The sequence below is a fragment of the Polyodon spathula genome, chromosome 25 (assembly GCF_017654505.1).
Source record: "Polyodon spathula isolate WHYD16114869_AA chromosome 25, ASM1765450v1, whole genome shotgun sequence".
Classification (NCBI taxonomy): Eukaryota; Metazoa; Chordata; class Actinopteri; order Acipenseriformes; family Polyodontidae; genus Polyodon; species Polyodon spathula.
This window is the reverse complement of record NC_054558.1, coordinates 19,097,026-19,117,948: the sequence shown is the minus strand read 5'-3', so window position 1 is coordinate 19,117,948 and position 20,923 is coordinate 19,097,026. Positions and strand designations below refer to the sequence as shown.

The window sequence follows — 20,923 nt, the reverse complement described above, 5'->3', positions numbered from 1 at the left end:
CAGTACGTTGCACTCTGCTTCATAACATCTTTTTAATTACGCTGTGAAATTAACAAACAACATATGCACTAAAGCATGTCCTGCTCTAGATGATTAACAGCATGTTTTATGAGTGAAATTCGGAGCAAGAACTAACCACAGTCTTGACAGCAGATCCCATAACTCAACTGTTAATTGCACAAGCAATGCAATGAGTCAGTTCTCTAAAGAGACAACTGAACCCTGCACCCCAGTGTCATGGAACGGAACCAAGACACTTTGAATAAGGTTTTACATTGATTGATTGATTGATTGATTGATTGATTGATTGGAGATGAATCACACTGCCTACTACAGTGCTGTTGGTTCTGAAATTGTAACTGCAATTTATTAATCGTCAAATTCCTGGTGGGAATTCAAATATAAAAACATGTTTTAATAAGAAAAATGTGTGTTTTCTGTTTTAATTCCAATAAAAATCACATGGAATTCCTATTATGGTAATACCAACCTGTTCACACCTTATATGTGTTTACAATTAAAAAATTAAAAAATAAAAAAAAAAATAATATATATATATATATATATATATATATATATATATATATTATATATATATATATATATATAACCAAACACACACACACACACACACACACAATTGGCAGAAAAATAGAACATAAAATACATTTTGTTTCAATTCATCCTGATGGACATTTCTGCTTACAAAGCAAATACCCCATTTGTTTTGTATGTTTTAAACTAAACAAATAGGAGTTTCACAAAGACAATTGCCAAAAGATTAAGGAAATAACTACTAGTTATTTCTCAAGCCAGCCTGTTTTGATTCCCTCAGATGGCTGTGCGATCAATAATTAAAACAGTCTCTCAGTAACGTTGAATGACACACTGTATTCTTAAAACTCTACTAAAAACTTAAAAACTTAAACACACACACACACACACACACACACACACACACAGCTCTTAGCAAACCATCAAGTAATTGTTTTTCTTCGACTGACAAACTAATACACTGGTGAAGGAGCAGCGGGCAAAGTTACTTTGGAGAGAACAGGACGCACCCTTTTTTCCTTCACATCCACCTTAAGAACAGGACCTCTGCTACTGAGGTAAATGTCAGCCACTCAGGCATGGAAAAGCACTCGACATGAAACATTCACACTCCTCGCTCCTCTAACACCAGGACTGTTAAGAGCAGGGTTCCACTTGAAGGCAAGAAGTGCTTTAAGAAAACAGCCAGTTTGTTAAAGATCAGACAGCTGCTTTGAGAGCCATCTTAAATGGGATCCTCGTATTTTTTTTATTGCCGCCTTTGATACGGTAGTCAGAGAGCACTCTTTCAAACGACAGAAACGCTGCGAGGAAAGTGCTCCTTCAAAGCTTATTTTCGACTTTCTCGAAATTTGTATTCACATCACAACCACGAAATGCTAAATGCTGTAGGTGTAACCAAAAAACGATCTCAAATTGATGCTGAAATAGACCTGCAAAGAATTCAGTTTATTCAGTGCTTATTTAAGGGGTAAAACAACTACTTGCTAGTTTTTTGTACTGTATTTATTTTATTTTGTTTCAGGATACTAGTGTTTTAACAAATTAAAAGTTAAAATAAAAAAGCAACCTGCAAAAAGGGAATTCAAAATTGTCATTTTATTCATTTCCCCTTGTCCTCATCAAATACCCTCGTCCTTCTCAGTATTAACAACCTTTTAAAAGACTTTCAGAGGAGGTGTTAGAATGCATCAGACGTGGGAAGTGATTCTCATCGTCTGGTTTCCCTCGTTGCTCAAATCCTTTTGCTAAATGGACTGCGTTTTTAGCCAAGTGTTCATTTCAAAACAGTAGCCGTACAACCCATTCTACACATTTCAAAATGCTGCAAACCATCTAGTATTATCTAGTATTAGGAATAATAGTATATATATATATATATATATATATATATATATATATATATATATATATATATATATATATATATATATATGCCAAAATTGAGAAACATTTTAACACATTTTAACACATTTTAAGTGTTTTTTAGTGTTCTGTTTTAAGATGTAGAGCCTTGTACTGTGCTGCAGGCCTTGGAAAAGAACAATATGACACCACACACATGGTAGACCGCATTCCATCACGTTCTGTTGTGATAGACACAGCTGATTCAGCCACATTGATAAAACAATTTGACTGTTCAAGTCAACATCTCAAGAACAACCATAACCGAATGGTGGATAGGTATATCTGTGGAGCTAATTCTCCTGCTTTGCACCCTCGTACATTATAATGTCAATCTCTCTCTCCTTCCACAAGTGGGAGACACTGATGCTGCCACCTAGTGAGAGCCGAGGGAAGTTCATTTGTCACCTTTTGTGTAAAACAGGTATTAAAGATACAGTTTAGTATCTTAAAGAGTTAACGATGCAAAACAGCATCTCTCTCTCTCTCTCTCTCTCTCTCTCTCATTAAGATCATGCTGACTCTGCTCATTCAAATATCAGCTCTTAAGCTGTGGCAGGCTATCAAACCACCAGCCTTGTGAAAACTGAGCCCAGGGGGCCTCCTGTGCTGCCCTGCCCTGTCGCGAACGCAGCAGCTGGGCTCTTACTTCTCTCGGAAGGTCTCCTTCTCCTGCTCGCTCCACACGTTCATGACCTGTCTGTCCTTGTACACCTTCATGGGGTCGTCCATGAGGCCGTTCATGTTGATGAATTTGATTCGCTGCTGCTCTGCGTCGAACAGCATGGGCGGGATGACGGCCAGATGACGCATCTGCTTCTCCGAGTTCTGAGGGGGGAAAGAGAAAAATAACACTGATGTGGAAAAACACATGATGGAAAGGACAATTGTGCGAAGGCAGTGGCAGCACAAAAACATGAAGTGCTCTTTTGTCAGGGTAATCATAAATAATACAGCTTCAATGTGGGAACATCTGATCCTGCTTCCATGTTAACAAAACAGCAATGTGGCACTACACACTGTATAATCTTGATTTAGTGATTGACCAGTCTTTTTCTTTTATTTTCAGTTATCTATTTTTTCTGTGAAACGGGGTAAATTCTAGCATAAAATAAGACAGTAACCTTCCTGACTGTAATAATCAGTTATTTTCAAAGACCAGTAGGAGGCAGCATAGGGCCTGTAGTTAGAGCACGGGACTGGAATCCAGTAAAGCTTGGGTCCAAATCCCAACTCAGGCACTGTAGCGACTTCACATTATAGGCTAGCTGCTACACACACACACGCAGGATTTACTGCAGAGATATCGATATTATCTATAAATCTGTGAATGTGTGTGTGCGTACATACACACACACACACACATATATATATATTTATACACACACACACATATATACACACTCATACATACATATATATATATATATATACACACACACACAAACACACACACACACACACACAGATCTCAGCTGAAATGTTGTCAGTGATCTATATAAATACATAGATACGTGTGATCGTGTGTACACACATATATTCCAGATCTTACCTCCTGCTCTGAAATGCCGTCAATGATCTCGGACACCTCGTGTTCGCTCCGCGCCGCCGATGTCGAGAGGCCTCCACTCCTTTGTCCGACCCTGCTAAGAAGCAACCTTTTAACTTGCTGGTAATCTCGCACTCAACACAACACACAGGCTGCCCTGATACACAGTACAGTGTGAAGGAGGCCTCCACTGTACAGCTGCTAAACAGGACATCACTCTGAGAATCAAATTACTAACTCCAGTGCAACAGAAAAGAAAGCGTGTCAGATTGTATGGTTAACATGGGAGTTTCGCTGCACTGGCAAAAACAGTATAAGGAAACAATGATTCTCCTACAGTGCTACAGATACCAAAAGCTACCATGTCACTCCAAGTGTAAAATCGTAATCGCATATCGCTGACGTTAGTTAGGCTTCTTCGTCACTGGAAAGCCGTTGCCAAAGATGAGTGTTAAAATAAAAAAAATGTAAACTCTTAGGTCATGCCTTGTTACCCAAAACTCTCCTTGAGAGAGAGGCTGCACTACACTGCATCCTGCTCCAACCTCATTTTGGGTCAGTGCCTATTTCTTTTTTCTTTAACAGATTAAAATAGTACAGTAGCAAGTTTCCTCAAGTGCAGTTTATCACATTCCATCAGTCCACATCAGACACGTTAAACCTCCATTGCTTTCCTATTATTACAGTAAGCGTACATCAGCATGAAAGCCTCATTTCTCTCACTCCTGAGAGTGCAATCATATCCAGCCTCGCTATGTACTAGAAGGCAGCCCCAGACCCTGCACTGTGCTGCACCCCGCGGCGCTGCTCTCTGCCTGCCTTGCAGGTGCTCGGCTCACCTCTGCATGCGCTCCTGCAGCTCCCTCTGCTTGCGGATCTCGGGGAACTGTTTCTCGTAGTACTCGCGCACTTTGCTGTCCTTGGCGCGCCGCCGCGGGTTGTTCTCGATGCGATCCACTTTCTTTTCCCAGGCTTCCATCAGCTGGTCATAGCGCTGGCAGAACTTCTGTTCCTGAGAGGGGGAGAGTGATCAAACAGAAACGACAGCTCAGGATTAGGGAAGGGGGTCACAGTGTCCCTGATTGGGTGACACTCAAGAGACAAAAAACTCTGAATGAAAGGGAAGAAGCCTCTAAATAGGGCAGGCAGGGAGTGACGCTGTTATCAGCAGAGACATCTTGCTGCTGCCAGCTTGGCTGCAATGCATTTCTGTTACAGAATTCAGATCCAGGTTTCTCTCTTTCATTTCATTTCAGCGGACATGTGTTTTTGAGTTCTCTGTCAAAAAATGCATAATTATCACACATGCATAATTACAGAATACTCAAACAAACACACAGAATGCATTTTTCAAACACAGCTAGACAAACGCCACCTAACTTTACACAGTACAAACAGTATATCACTTGCCTTCTATGGCACATCTACTGAATTAGGCAGTGCACCTGTAAATAACTGATTGAATTAGGTTGCTAAAGGAACCCATTGGTCTTCTATTTTGATTTCAAATGCAGAGGCGTACTTACATACCACTGCTTGATGAGACAATGCTGGCTTTAGGGAAATGCCTACTGGTTTCATTATTGGTCAAGAAAGCCATTAGTGCACCAGTCTCCAGTGTGGTTTATGTAACTGGTGAACATACAAAAGTGTTTGCTCTCTCTCACATATATTAGCACATACACACTATCTCTCTCTCACACACACACACACACACACACAAACACAAAGTAAATAGTAAACAAGAAACACACAAAGACCAAACATAAATCAATTACAGTCGTCTTATCAGTTATTTTTAGACACGTAGTACATCCTTCTGTCACTTCCTCCCTCCCTTTACACCAAAGGAGTCTCAGATCTATTTTTTTCATCTTTTTACAGAGCGAGAGACTTACCCACTGTTTACGAGCATGGTTTCTCCTCTTGAAGTATAAAATTAGCTTCTTCCGCATTGCCTGGTTTCTAAGAGAAAGGGGTGAAAAAATCAATGGCACATAATAATAGGCTGACCCTAATCAATGGACTTGAACAATTTCGCATGCAGTGAGCTCAGCCAGTACTGAACTCCCTATTCAGACTCCTAAGTGAAAAATAAATATTTTCCACCCACTTCATCAATAAAATAAATACTTTTACAAGCATCTATGCAGCATGATAGCACTGGCTTATTGAGTCGACAAAAGCTTCAAAGAGAGACCAGAATAACTCTTATTTAAGTATTCTGATGCAGCACAGTATTACATAAAAAAAAAATTAAAAAACCTGCATAAATGTATACATCAGTATGTAGATTTGCATTTTAGCTAACCTATGAAATGTTTAAGATATAAAAAAAAATATAATACAGGCACTGTTTTATTTTTAGTTAGCTGTAGATTAAAACATAACACACTATTTTTTTTTAACCACCTTGCTAAATATTCAAACTACAATAAAAACACATTTGTATATATTTTTTAAATTGCACACTTAAACAATAATCTAGATTGTAATAATTCGGGCTGCTCTTAAAAATGACCATATGGAGAGTCAGCTCCTAACCTAATCTCCCTTCCAATTTTTCAGCATTGAAAAAGCTTCTACACTGGTTATTTCTGAAGCTCGCTTAAGGCGGGGGCAAGTTAGACTCCACAGGACAGTGAAAAATAGGTTAAAACGCTTGAGCAACAGACAGAGCCTTCTAAACAGTACTGAACATGTAGAGATGTACAGTTTATACAGATTATTCCAATGTACACATACAGTACACTGAAACCATAAACCCACCAAAGTAAAAAAAAGTGAATTGACTTTGCATTGATTATAAAATTATTCGTGGAAATATTGGGAGATTACCAGTGCTTTGAAGAGACGGCTCTTCAGAACAGTTTTTTTAAACAGTTTTCAAATCTCTCACCTGTGATCTTAACCATACAGTACCCTGACAGAGCTTACTGTTCTCTGTATAGTAACATAGCTTCTTTGGTTGGTCACTACTACACATCAGAGCCTGACGAGATCTGATTAACAACTGCATCTGATCATCCCAGATTCCGAGCACCACACACGACCCCTGCCATCAGCCTCTATACCTAATTCTGTAATCACAGCTATCGGATATCAATGTCTTTACATTGAGCTTTCTGAGGAATTCAGACAGGGGCAGAGGGTTACCGTCTTTAAAGAGATTCCCCAGAAAGGAGCGCAGCTCTGTGTATTAAGAATTAAAAGGACGGTCCTTTAAAAAGATTACGTTTTAATAACACTTAAATTAAAAAGGTCATAATTCCCTTTTGGCGCAAAGAAATCCAGGTACAGATATTATCGAAAGAATTAACACACAGATTATAAAACAAATAACAAGTTACTGTTCCCTCAGTGATCTAGGGTCTTTGTGTGACCTGTAATCTCAGTTCAAGATATTAGCCAATGAAATAATTAAGCCACTCCTATCCCCTTCTTACTATGGGTAAACTGGCTAAAAACACTGAAGCAATACCAGTGAAGCATTTGTAAACCCCCGAGGTCAGGCTCATCCTCTTAAATGACTAATCCGTGGGAAGTCCTCAGCAACACTGGATCATGTCAAATCAGCCGGTGCATCAGCTGTTGAATCTTGTCATACGTGGTCATGTTTTAAACACATTTAGCCATCAACATATACAACGTTTCACTGTACCGATTCTCTGTCTGCCACTCAAAGGAGGAACAATTGAAAAAAGTGAATATAAAATATAGCAGGTCCAGGTTGATCTGATCCAAGTAAATTAATTTAATTCAAATATTATACAGCATCCTGTAATAATTAAGAGGAGATTCCACGCCACTCTTCACATCTAGATCAGCGATGTTAACCCTTGAGTGCTTGAAATTCAACAACATTGTAACTGTCTCCCTATTCACACAAACACTGAGCTAATAATTGCCTGCTCATTTCTGACTTAAGTTTAACAGAACTACTGCGGCATTTCAGTTCCCTTTTTCAATTGGAGTGAAAACAATTACAGGGCAGCAAAAGAATTTGCCCTTTAAAATAAAGAACAGTTAAAAATGCCAAAGAAACAGCCGGTATTTTCTGAAGAATAGCCTTGAAGAGGGTTTGAATTGTTAACACTAAATTGGCACATTAAATTAGCCTTGGTTTTCAATACATTGTTTCTGAATGTGAATTCATATTAAAAGCATCTTTTGAAAAGACAAAAGTACAGTGCTTAAGCCTTCATCAGCAAAGTGGCAAATGTAAAGCACACGCTGTACCAATGAAATGAAGAATAATTTAAAAGTTAAGAAACAATGTTGTAGTGCTTTTGTGTGCACTGTACTTTTTTCTATAGGTATGCATTTGCGTTATGCAATGAATGATACATTTTGTATGCCTTTCTTAATCCCTTGTATCACTTTACAGACACGGTTTGTTTTATATAACAGAACGGAAACATGGCTATTCAGGTATGAACTCATTTGATCTCTTCAGCTCAATGGGCCCTGCGTGCATGTGTCTGATGTCAAGAGCAGAAATAAGCTGTGATCTGAAGTCTCATAGTAGGCGCTCTTCAACGCAAAGCACTGAAGAAACAAATAAACAAATAAACAAATAAATGCAGCAATCCGGTACTGTTATAGCATTATATATGACTACTTTTACTATTACGTCAAAGATACTAGACATTGCAAGAGATTGCATCTGACAGTTGAGACACCACATTCGCTTCCTTCCAGATGCACACTTTGGTGGCCAGTCGCTATTGATTCGTTACTGGAAATGTGAATGTTTTTGGGTGGGGGTTGGTGGGAAAGACATCAAGCTGAAGTGATATTTTAAAGGCTGGTTTCACAGACCATGATTAGCCCTGGTCCTGTACTGTAATACCTGATGTCCAAGATTACTGCTAATCAGGATCTGTGAAACTAGAGACAAGAGTTCAGTACGTATTAGAGCAACCCTGCCCACCAGGAATGGCTTCAATCAGTCATTTGAAACACCTAGCAATATATTCGAGCCGAGTAAATAAAACTGATGAATTTACTTGGATTTACTCCTAGTTTTCCCTAATTTGAGTTTACTGGCGCAGTGTGGAAAGCTACTCGGTCTTTGAATTATGGGTTTTAATCCTAACCCTTTGCCAGTTTATCATCGAATCAGTACATATGTATTATCACAGTGTCTGATAACAGACACCACAGTAAATGGAGCATGATCTTACATCTTTATAAAATATATCCTAATATCATCTCTGAAATACAATTTTAAAACAAGTCAGCTTGCCAATGCCAGACCCACACTTAACTCGTATCTTCACAAACAAAAACCTCCTCTATAAATTGAAATAATTTCAATACCCTTTGCTACACAAATGCTAGAGGATGACTTCTTTGTTTAATTTAACCATTTTTTTTCTTTCTTTATTTTTAGCTCAAACCACAGCAAAACCATGCCAAGCCCCACCCTGTGTTATAAATGGCTGAGCTTAAAACAGCTCTGGAAACACAACCCCTCTAAAGAAAAGAACATTACAGCCCACGTTCTGAATTAATCAGCTGATAGCAAGTAATTTGTCTCCCTGCTGGAGTAATTTTTGAAGCACTTCATCTTTTCATGTTCTTCTAGATGAATGTAATCTCAGTCAACATGACTTGCATCACTGCAGTAGCAGAGCCAACACCTGCTCCCCTTGGTGTTTAGCCACCAGTAATGTGGGTGTCATTCAGGTCAGAGTCACGTGAAAAAAAAAAGCAAAAGATCCTTATCTATCCCTGATAAAAACACCGGCTGGGAGGATACCTCGCCATTTCATTTCATGGGCTCCACATCTGATCTTTTTTGCCTGCCAAAACCAAATGACCAATATTTCAGACTGAGCTCTCCAAAGCTGGAGTCATGAATTGCTGCTCTCTACAAAGCCGTGACCTTTTCTTTGGAGAGCAGCGATCGGCAAACATTCATGTTTTAATTAGAATGACAAATTAGCCCAGTTAATATGCCTGAGCCTCACCTGGGTGTCAGCACCTGTTGGCTGAGGAGATCTCAATCCGAAACAGCACAAAAAGTATTCCAGGGAAAAGGTTGCTATAAACATTGCTTTACTTTAAAACAGAGAATACATACAGTACATGCGTGTTAACCTGCGTTATTCAAAATTATGCAAAAACATACAACATAAATAACACCTTTACAACACAGGTGAGGAACCGGGTATCAATAACTTCAGATACAAATAATAAAGCTTTGTAGAAGAGAGGATAGAGAATGGAGATAGAGCGGGGGGGGGCTTTGTTTTAAGTGTCAGAAAAAAACAAGGGGGCACAAAGAGTGGCTTGTTGTGCGATCAAAGTGAGTCTCAGGTATTTAATAACACAGAGGTCTTTATACACATCACTGCGAGCCAATGAAGGTGAAGATCAAACAGCTTGTGTGCAGGGAGCGGTGATGGAGCTGGCACGGAGCCCCGTTCGCAATTAGATGCTGTTTTGTCGGTGGAGAAGGGGGCTGCTCGAGGAACAGTGGCTTGTCCTATTAAGTAAGAATCAAAACAGTGCTATGGAGCTGCGATAAATGAGAACTGGCACTGCAGAGAGAAACCCCAGTGAGCCAGAAAGAGAGAGCGCTGACCGGCTATAGAAGAAGGTCACAAGGATGCATCTCTCTCTCTGCTCCACTAGCAGGGACAGGACCCTAATTCACTGATTGCGAGACAGTGTGTCAGTGCCTAACTGTGCCTAGCAGTTACAAATCACAACAACAAGGGAAAAACACTTGGGGTTTGAACTGCTCTTAATCCTATTGAAGTTCGAGATTCGCAATGCAGTAAATTTGTTCTTAAGACAAGGTCACAGCAAAACTAAATAAAACTGTAATGTCAACGTGGTCAGGTTTTTGGATTTTATGAAATAAGGCAAGATAATATTTGAATGCAAAACTGACTGAAGTTTAATTACTCATAAAGCGTTAATGTTTTCATTCGATATCACGTCTTGGCAGACTATTAGACTTTTAAAATAAAAATCTGTTGGTAATTTGAATGAACTGAGATCTGAACTCCAGTAATTCTCATGATTTTTGATTTGCAATTATAAGTACAGTCTACAGTTTACACAGAGTTCTAAAAAAACAACTTTTAGGAAGTGCATTTCCACTGGGTTTTGGAAATCAAAATTGTTAATGTGCTGCCCTCTTCATATCGAAGGTTGACGTATTTTTTTTTTCAATCTGAAAAGAGCACCACAGATGGAAAGATTCAGAGATTAATCAGAGCATAATCAAAGACTTTGTGCTGCCCGTCTGCATCAGGCTTCACTCAGGATATTATTGCATACTTACATTTTTATATTTTCATGGTATTGCTTGGTGTCTGAAGGCTGGTTGTATAGAGGCTGAAACAAATGAAAAGATGAAAGTGTGAATTACACCGTCAGAGGTTTCAAAGGGAATACGTTACCAGGATGGAAGTTTATTTTCATCACAAGACAGGCTTAAAAGAATCATCAATGCCCAGAAAATGTTCCTCGCTCTTTAGAAGGAGCATTTATTTCCAGCGTGCTCTGACAGAATCTCTCTCTGCTGAACACAGAGACCCTTTGCATTCCACAGTCGCTACTGCAACTTTTCACTTCAGAACGACAATATCAATGCTTTGTTTTTTGTTTGCTTGTTTTAATACAATTTATTTAATATTCCAAATGGAATGACAACCAACTTAACACCACCTAAATGAAATATCTGAAGTTATAGTTTAGTATATTTTATATTATTGATTTTGCTTTCTGAAAAAAAAAAAAAAAAAAAAAAAAAAAAGCCAGTTAATAAAGATTTGGAGGTAAAACTGAATTCAAATATATCAATTGCGTACATATATACTGTACACTGTGGTACACACATACATCATTCATTCATTTTGAATGCCTAGCTGACAGCTCCCTTTTGCACACGGCGACTGTCAGTCATTGCAGAAGCAGCTGATCTGACTAACACCTCAAACCAACAGCCAACCTCACAGTACATTGTGTAGAAAGCAAGGTATTGTTCAATCCGGCAGCGTGATAGTGCTAATTAACCTCAACATCTCTGCAAGCCCTTCCCTTGCTAGACAGCTTGAATGCAAGAGTTTGATGACTTAAAACCCACGCAGAGCAAGACAGCCAGGCATGGCTTGGCTTGCCTGATAAGAGATTGTGAGCGAACAGGCTGGCTGGCAGGCTGTAGTGTGCTGCACCACATCCACACAATGCACACACTTACCAGTTCCACGCGTGGACCGAGTCCCTCTAAGATCCTGTGGGCCTCCTCTGCTTTTTTCTGTCAGGAATCAAAAGAAGATGATGCAGGTCATGATGTGTATTTCTCTGTAGTGGTGCAGTGCCAGTCGCTCACTACTTGTGTTATGTATTAGCAACCAGAAACAGGACTATTAATAGAGACCCCCCAGCGTACTGAACAGAGAGATTAGTCACAGCTAGAAACAGATATAAAGAAATCAATGAGCTCCTGACACATACAAGATGCAATGAAAATAAAGACAAGGCTCACATTTCAAATGTTAGTTTCTACCTTCAGCAGCTTTAAGCGCTTCTACTCCTCGCCTTTAAAAATGTCCAGAACTAAACATTTTGTACTACCACACTCTGTGCTGCCTCCTCCTCTACTACTTCCACCTCTTCTTCCTACTCATTCATTTAGTAGCACCACACTACTCGCTTCTCCTTAGCAAGACAGCAGCAGAATATTTCACTCTCCTACCCACTTCATTTCCTTCAATTACCTCAGCACTATCACAGAGAGAGAGAGAGAGAGAGAGAGAGAGAGAGAGAGAGAGAGAGAGAGAGAGAGAGAGAGAGAGAGAGAGAGAGAGAGAGAGAGAGAGAGAGAGATGCTCTTTCCAGTATTCATCATCACCTGGCCATGTGACCATGGTTCTTGAGCACACTGTTTCTCTCCTGCCTTCGCTGCCTTGGGCATCTGAGACAAACATTGGACATGTCAGAGGCTGCTGTGCTAATACTAATTAAACAGCACTGAAGCAGGGAACACAGGGTCAGCACCACAGTTGTTCTGAATAAAAGATGACTGCTTTTTTTTTTTGGTTGCTATCCTAGACAGGACCGTCACTTTCTTCTTTTAAATCTTCCCTCCCTGAAGCAAACTTTGGTGCTGCGTACAGCAAAGACGATATAAAAGTAGTCATTTTCACTCGTTGACAAATGCTTGTCGAAGCTCATCAAAAGCCTGTTTTTGTAAATGACACTCTCGTTTGTGCACAATTCTTCTACCCTCAAACCAAACAATACAGAGAAAAACAGGTCAGCCTTCCACTCCCCCCAAATACATCAGCTTGGAGATCTAGTATAGATTCCTCCTTCTGGATTCTGTTCAGCATTGTAGATGTAGGGAACACTGCATTCTGCTTCTAAAAACAGACATGGTAAGACTGACCTATAAAAGATGCAAAGTGCTGACATTTAGATTCATTTACAGTAAAACAATATACAAAGTCGTACTGTCGCTTATTTTTCCCCACCCAAAACCACTTCCCCCTTTTAGCCACACTCCTTTAATTGGTAGAGGAGTTTTACAGAGCCAATGTAATTGTAATTTTACAGGGCACATGTTGTAATTGCTGTGTGTTTCCAAAACACAATCCGTGACTCCTCAGATCCACTAATCTAACCGTCAGAGGAATCTTATGCATGAGTGCAATGGCCTGGAATGCCAGCAAATTAGAAGTGTATTTTATGGAAGATTAGTGTTTTAAAACTCAACCCCTCCTCGCCTCTGTTGAGTCGAGCGTGAACAAAGCTTTGTCAACGCTGTCTACCTACAGCACTTACAATGGAGAGCTTTCAGGAGGGAAATTCCTTTTGCAGTTGAAATATTGAAAAAATACACGTCAAGTTTCAGAAAGCCTTTAGCGTGCAAAACAAAAGACAACAACCATACAGCACTGAAAAGCCCTTTTCTATAAAGAAAGTGATAACATTATTAAAAGGGATACCATGATAATATTGATTTATCACCGGTTTAATATCCTATTCGTGTATGTGGGTCCCTTTGTTCTTATTTGTCTCTTATTGCTTGTGCTTAGATCATTGTTCAGCACGCTTACTAACCATCCTCTTTCAGTCACCGGCCTGCCTCTAAAAACTATGAGTAAGATGCACTGAAGTGAGCGGGTTTGAAAACTGACCCTGCCAGGAGTTCATTTCAGCTCACTGCTGTAGCATATAAGCAACTGGCCAGTGGTCAGAATGCATATTATCTTTATTGTTCTTTAGTTTTTACTTACATTAATGCCCATCAGGGCGTATTTACTCGGATTTGATAGTCATTGTTCCACTTGTCCACTACGGACAGCCCTCCCATTATAATAATATAGTATATTACAACATTTCCATCTCAGCAATAGTATTCACAGTTGAAAAATAAATACCATTGGAACAGCTTTGCTTATTTTAAATTGTTCAAAAATTCATATTCTCATATGGTGTGAGCAAACATTGGTGTAATTAAGTTAATTAAAATGATTGATCTTTAGTTCGTGAATCAAAATCAATCAATTTTTCTTAAGTTGCCCAGAAGTTAACTGCTCAGAAATGATCGGACATTTCCCTTGTTCAGTCCCGCTACTCAAGTGCGGCTGAATTTATATTGAACTGAAAATAACTGTGAGCTATTCTCAGAGTCTTGAAGGTTGAATTGCACACAATACTGCACAGCAATAGGGGACAAAATATTGCTCCACTAGGGAAAAAAACATTGGGCATTAATGGGTTAACAATACAGCGAAAGGACTTGAATCCCAGTGTGAAATCTAACACCTGCCAGAATAAAAACACAAACGAACTGAAAACGCTAAGGAAACGCCAAGCAAGAGGCAAATCAGGACAACGAGCCAGTCATACTCTGCAGCAGCTTGTTAACAGAAATGCCTGGAGGGTTTCCTCAAGTTACACTGCAATGAGCCTATAGCCTCCCTGTGGCCAAAAAAACACATTACCATCTCAGGCTAGTATGGATAAAAGACCATAGGCATTACTCTACACAGAGCAGTTACACTATCCTTTCTGCAGTGACCGGAGAGACACAGGAGTAACAAACGACGGAACAATGCGTTACGACAGGAGCAAAAAAAAAGATTGTGCCAATATAGCACTCCTTCACCAGAAGAGAGTAAGCGTAATGTGCCAACTGCTTAACCTGTTCCAGTTCAAGTAATAGTGTTTCATTATAGTACAGTAGTTTAGAGACAGCGCTGTAGCGGGGTTCCGACAAATATAGCGTTGCACGTCCCCACGTGTTGCTACAACTGTTTAAATAACGTACCTGTCATTTTTATTTTCATTGTTAACACCCTGACAACATTTTAGATTTATGACAAAGTCTGTTTCAAAGCTCTTTTCAAAATGTCTGCTCTAGTGCACTGATAGTGTAAGGATTACTGCTCCCTGTCAAACGGTTAACACAGCAATAACGATCCATGATGTGGTACGGAACAGAAAAGCCAGAGCACTTTTTTAAAAAAAATCACTGCTCCTTTAGTTTTTTAGATGACAGATCTCAAACCCCAGTGCACCAGAGCTGCCTTTTTGAAAAGAGCTTTGAAACAGACATTAATGTTGCAAGTGTAAAACGCTGTCAGGATGTTAACAATGAATAGAAAAATTACAGGTACGTTATTTAAATGGTTGCAGCAACACGTGGGGATGTGCAACACTATATTTGTTGGAACCGCACTATTTACTCTTTAAGCCATATTATAATTCAAGAGCAAGTGAAATGGCATTATGGGGAAAACAGGAGCCACTGACTTCACGTCTTATTACCAGTTATGTGCTATGAAATGCTGCATTAAAATGACCAACGGTCATCAAGTTACTAAAACATATAATGGCTCAGATACAAGTTTCCCTTTTCCCTTCACAATAGAAATGGTTTGATTTGTAGCTGGTTTCCATATGAATCTATTGCAGCCCCAAGCAGGGTAATGACAGACCCTGGCTCAAGTGTTAAAAACACTCCGGTCAGTTCAGAAAGCTAGGTGTGAAACGCATTATAAATCTGTAAGTGCCTCTGTGGATCCCCAGTGACACTCAAACAGAGAACATCACTCTAACCAGCGCTCATCCTGGAACTGCCAAAATCAATCATTTCCCTTTTTTTGTATCTACCTATGGAATTAAAATTGACAGATGCAAATTACATAATACGTGTCCTGGGTCTCTGATGCTTGGAGCTGCTGCTCCTGCTGTTTCCTTCTTAAAACAACTCTTGAACCCTATTGATGTGCACACAAAAAAGTAACACGCACACACACACAAAAAAAGATGCTTCTTCAAAGGGCCGCACAGGATCAGAAGAGAAATCGCAGGACTGTTCCTTGGAAAGAGTCCAACATCATTCCACAAATACTCCCAGAAGAAGCCTCTGAACCTGTCTGGTCTGGAAACAGTCTTTATTTATAGAAGCACAGAAAACACTTGAAGAGGGAGCGGCGCTGGCGCTAGCAACAAGGGCTGGTCAGGAGGGATGAGAAGCTCTTTGGAAAGCAACTTCCTCTCCAAGAATACAAGCCCATGTCCCAGACTGTGCGTACAGCTCTTCAATAGCACAGCGATCAATGATCACAGGCAGTGACTTTACAGTGCACGTTCAACTCAATATCTTACACTTACTACAAAAAGTAAACTGTGCTACACAGCAAATCAAAAGCACAGGATTTATTATCACAGCCAATACCAGCCATAAATATCAATAATGAATTACAACCTTCTACTCTGAATCTCAAGATCACAGATCATATAATGTCACTGCTCCATTCCAGTGATGATAATATACCAACACAATCATCAATATATTTTAAGGCATAAATTATCACAATAACCCTCACAGTGATCAACCCAAAAGCAAGCAAATAGAATGCAATGTATTACTGTTTGCAAATAACCCTGGATATCCTACACTACAAATGACTATCATACCATTTTTAAATGGGCCATGCAGCAGACATACTGCAGGTTGGGTGGGCAGAGGTGTTAGTTTTTTAAGAACCTTTTCCTGATGGACAAATGAAACCACACCACCAGCTCTCCAAAATCCAGAAAACACAGCATCTGGTCAGAAGCGCTGGCATATTTATAAACAGAAGGTATTTCACACAGTGTATTCCAGGGCTCCCAAGAGGAAGGTAGGACCTGGAGCCAACAGGTATCACAGCTTGCTAGCTCTCAGGTGTTCCCCACCCCATTCACAAGTGTGGACAGCTTGCCAAGCGGCTTCTGTTGAACAGTCCAGTTTCAGCAGGTTTTGGGTTCTTTTTAAAGCCGAGTCTGTGGATTAATTATTTGTCAAATTGCACAGTGGGTTTGGTGAGGTGTACTGCTCTGCACTAGTTTTATTGAGGGAGCCAAACTAATTTGTAAAGGGAGCAATCAGACCAGAATTAGAAGGAGCTGCTCTTATCTTCCACTTGCAACATATAAATCAAGTGTTGATCCGCTGCCACGGTCTTCCTTCGCTAAATCCTATAATGAAGGTGGCAAAGTAATCCAAGTTACTTCCTTGTTAAATAGCTGGCAAAGTGTTGAAAATGGGAGTACAGTATACTGGTACTCTTCATCTAATAGTAAACAACTTCACTTTTAGTGAAGCATTTCCTTCTTATATTAGTCAAAATGTGCTGCTTTTAAACAATTTGTATTTTTTGTGTCGGTGGGGTTTTGATACTTTAATAATTCAAAATATTGTGTTAAATTATTTAGATGTCAGACTGCCTAGGAGTGGAGTTTTATTCCTGGTCACGATGCAATTTCCTTGTTCCAGGATTCACTATCTCCATGACGACCTGTTAGCAGCAATTCGCAGTGTGGTTGAAAATGTAAGTGGTAGCTGAAAGACGTTCTGCTCACCCTGTTTTCGTCGTAAATGATCTGCACCAGACTGCGATGCTTGGCTTCACTAGGTGGGGGAGAAATCGGCTGCTCAGGTTCTTGGGGTTTGGCCACTTCCTCTTCAAACTGTTGCTGTAATATAAAAATACAAAGAAGGGGTTAATGGTGTTAGCCCCTGGCACTATTTCAAACGCTCTTTTTCATTACTAATTTTAAGGGCGGACTGACAGACTCACTGGTTATTCATTCAGTGATTAGTTTACCAATTTTCCAGAGACAGTAACGTAAAATCATTTCCACACCTAAAAACAAGATTAGTCAAAAGCAAAAAAAGCAAAATGAAACAATCTTGAGCTGTTCACAACAGGAAGCTCAACGTAAGCCGTTTCCTACGAGACGACACTGTTGCATGGGAAAGTGATAACAGCTTAGGACAGTCAAAACAGAATCACGCAGACACAGTCATTCATTTCAACAGCAATCAATTACTGTACACTGCTTCACAAATACAGGCAGCCTGTGAAACACTGCATTTCAACTCCTATCTGCAACATGCGGCACACCACAGACAAGAATGTACATGTAGCTCAATGTCTCTGTTATATTGTGTACTTGTATGAGCATTAGGTCAGTCATCTGCCTGTAAATATAACGATTTGCTAGAAAAGATATATCGTAGGTGACTGTTAAAAGGGAACTTGTATATATACATAAACACAACAAAAAACATGAGGCAAATCATAATGTTCAACGCTGTTGAGTGCTGAGTCGTCAAGACCTCTGTGTGCCCTGCGAGTGTCACGCAAAACGTTTTTGGGGAAAAAAAAAAAAAATGCAGCACCTACAAACCCAATAGCACTTTGAGATGACAAGACCTATAGAGCATTCTCACACCAAATAGAGACCCGCATGGCTTCTCTGAAACCTGGCTACTCTCTCGTTTTCACCAAATAAAAACAGCAGGTTTAATGCATTTTAATGATTATGCTGCAAGCAAATAACCAATGCAAAACGTTTACAATATTTATTGCAGGTATTACTGTATTTAAAATGATTGTATTCATCAATTGGTTTCATCTTATAAAAAACAAAACAAAAAACAACCTGGCGAACAAGACCGGTGGGGGTTTCAGTTAGGCCTTCAACCAGGCCTTCACTGTCCCAGGTTGCTATAGAAACTGCACTGGATTAAGGTCTTTGTACTGAAGTTACTGAAGTAGCTCTTGATACAGGGAGTGCATCGCTCGGCAGGCAAACAAACTAAACGAGACGGATCTGTCTTAGTTAGACTTTTGTTTGGTTCTTTGAAAGAACCTCTCTGAATGCAAGCATTTATCAAATGCTCTTTTTTAAAAATTTCTATAGAATTGCCACTTGCTATTAGTGCAAACTAAGACTAATGTATTTCTATTTGTATCTCATAACTGTGGAGAAGTCAGAAAGAGCTGAATTCAAATGCGATGAAAATATGGAATACGAGCATGTAAACAGCTGAGGTTTTCAGGTTTCCAAACAAGTTTTTATTAAATAAAAACATTACCATGCATGTCCTCTTGCGCCTTCAGCTTAAGCACTCCGGTTCAAACTCAAAAGATTTGCTTGATTATACAGCTACTGATTTTGCGAGAATGCAATTAAACCTCATTTTACCCTCAAATTTAATATGGAGCTGCCCCACCATGAAATGGTCAGGTGTCGACCTCACTTGTACTGTTGCCAAGGAAATGTGTATTGTATATGAAAAGTCTTATCAATATGGAAAGTCTATGTAGGTACATTGCAGTACTTTATAGATTAGAAGGTGGTGAATGACTCAGTCAGTGTGGATATTTTGGGCAAGAGAACTGCAAAGTAAAAAAAAAAAACTGTATTCATCATAACAATTCAGTGACATGCCTGAACTGGCCAAGCCAGTTTTTTTTAATATTAATTACTTGTTTAAACAGGATTTGAAATTCTGCCAAGAGCACAGGGGAGGTTAATGGCTCTTAAAAGGGCACAGCCGACCAACACATTTCTCTTTCTTTTGCCTCAAAGACATCTCAAATTCTGTCATTTCATTCTACAAATATGTAAGTCGCACATTCCCATGTATTAATGACCTCCATTTAAACAGAATGTACAGTAAACGAATCACTCTGGTTCTTGAGTATCCACAGTGAACCCCAAACTTTATAGACTGAAAAAAAAAAAAAAAAAAAAAAAAGCAGCAACATCAATAAGACACTGCCATCAAGTTACCAATTCAGCCTTTATTTTGTAGACTATAATGTCAATGTTTACAGCAGCTCTGTTTTATGCTGGTGTGATGCAGTGAAGTTTAATTAGAGGCACTGGTGGTGACTATAATGTCTATCCTGTGAAACACTGCTTTATGAGAAAAAGTCCTTTAAAAAAAGAAGTGTATTTCATACAGAGTTATCTAGACTACATGAATAACAAAGTTATTGCTATACGATTTTACTGACAATCAAACCATTATAGCGTGCTAATAATAGAGAATGTTAAGACAAACAAAGTGAGCCGATGCCAGCGGCAAAGGTAGTTCCAGCTGCAATGTGGTGCTGAATAAACAAATCCCTCAAATCACACAGTGAAATAACCTACAATTAATAAATTGCCAAGTGAGATTTTTCCAACCCGCTAGAAATGAAACACACTAACTCTACCTTGGATAGCTCTTTGTTCTCTTTGAAATGATAAACCTGACCTAGGCAGGGCCAAGCAGCCAAATAGCACTGCTGTGTAAAATTAATTAAAAGGAGACGCATCCATGTGTGTCGCAGTAATAATAATCAAAACCAAAAAAAAAAAAAAAAAAAAAAAAAAGAAAAGCAAATGCTTGACGCTGCCATATTCAAACCATGCAGTCCTTCGACTGCAGCCCACTGTGATCTGCATAGTGAGCTGAGCCATTCCAGGTTTTACAGTATATAGGCTCCCTTTACCGCTGCTTTTTACTCCACTGTGCTGATTGCAATGTTTTTGTGAATAGGAAAGTTTAACACTACGTTGGAAAATCAGCTTTTTAGTATTAAGATCAACCAGAGTTTAGAATCAATAGAATCCTCACCTATTTAAAAACATTTACTCCCCTGCTACCTCCCTCTGCATAATATTTGCAGCAACCATATGCACAGGGTACCAGAGTTCCCAGAAACAGATGGCACATACTCCCTTACTGTTGCTGCCATTAACTCACATACTGTAGGTAGTTTCCACTCCATAGCTAATGAGCAGGATAATAAAGGCATTAACACCTCCACTCGTTTAGAGTAATTTAATAAGTGACACACTAACCTGCTATCGGCATGTAATGTAAAAGTGTAACTGGTATTCCGATCCAGGAATGGTTAAAATAGGCAGATAACTGAATAACAAGAATGATATATAGCAAACTCCTACAAAGATTGGACCTCACTAGCTGTGATCAATCTGTTTTAGCCAAGCCACAATGCTCTTTTGCAGGCCTGACAACTGCACTTATGAGTAGGCTGCAGTTTATTCAGAACTCTGCAGCTTCTATTTTAACTAAAACCAGGGCGAGACAGCACA

General features: G+C 39.4%; 1 protein-coding gene across 9 annotated transcripts in view; it reads right to left on the bottom strand.

The window, feature by feature from the left end:
• Nucleotides 1-20,923, bottom strand: part of LOC121299848 (nuclear receptor corepressor 2-like) — a 120,477-nt gene that overhangs the window by 47,631 nt on the left and 51,923 nt on the right. For 8 of the 9 annotated variants that reach the window (XM_041227991.1, XM_041227997.1, XM_041227998.1 and 5 more), the window contains exons 6-12: nucleotides 17,387-17,500; nucleotides 11,727-11,783; nucleotides 10,809-10,861; nucleotides 5,407-5,473; nucleotides 4,348-4,520; nucleotides 3,512-3,605; nucleotides 2,609-2,787 (exon numbers count right to left, since the gene is read on the bottom strand). In XM_041227991.1, the coding sequence (XP_041083925.1) occupies nucleotides 2,609-2,787; nucleotides 3,512-3,605; nucleotides 4,348-4,520; nucleotides 5,407-5,473; nucleotides 10,809-10,861; nucleotides 11,727-11,783; nucleotides 17,387-17,500 (737 nt within the window). The remainder of the gene's footprint in view (nucleotides 1-2,608; nucleotides 2,788-3,511; nucleotides 3,606-4,347; nucleotides 4,521-5,406; nucleotides 5,474-10,808; nucleotides 10,862-11,726; nucleotides 11,784-17,386; nucleotides 17,501-20,923) is intronic. The other variant, XM_041227993.1, reaches the window with a different exon arrangement.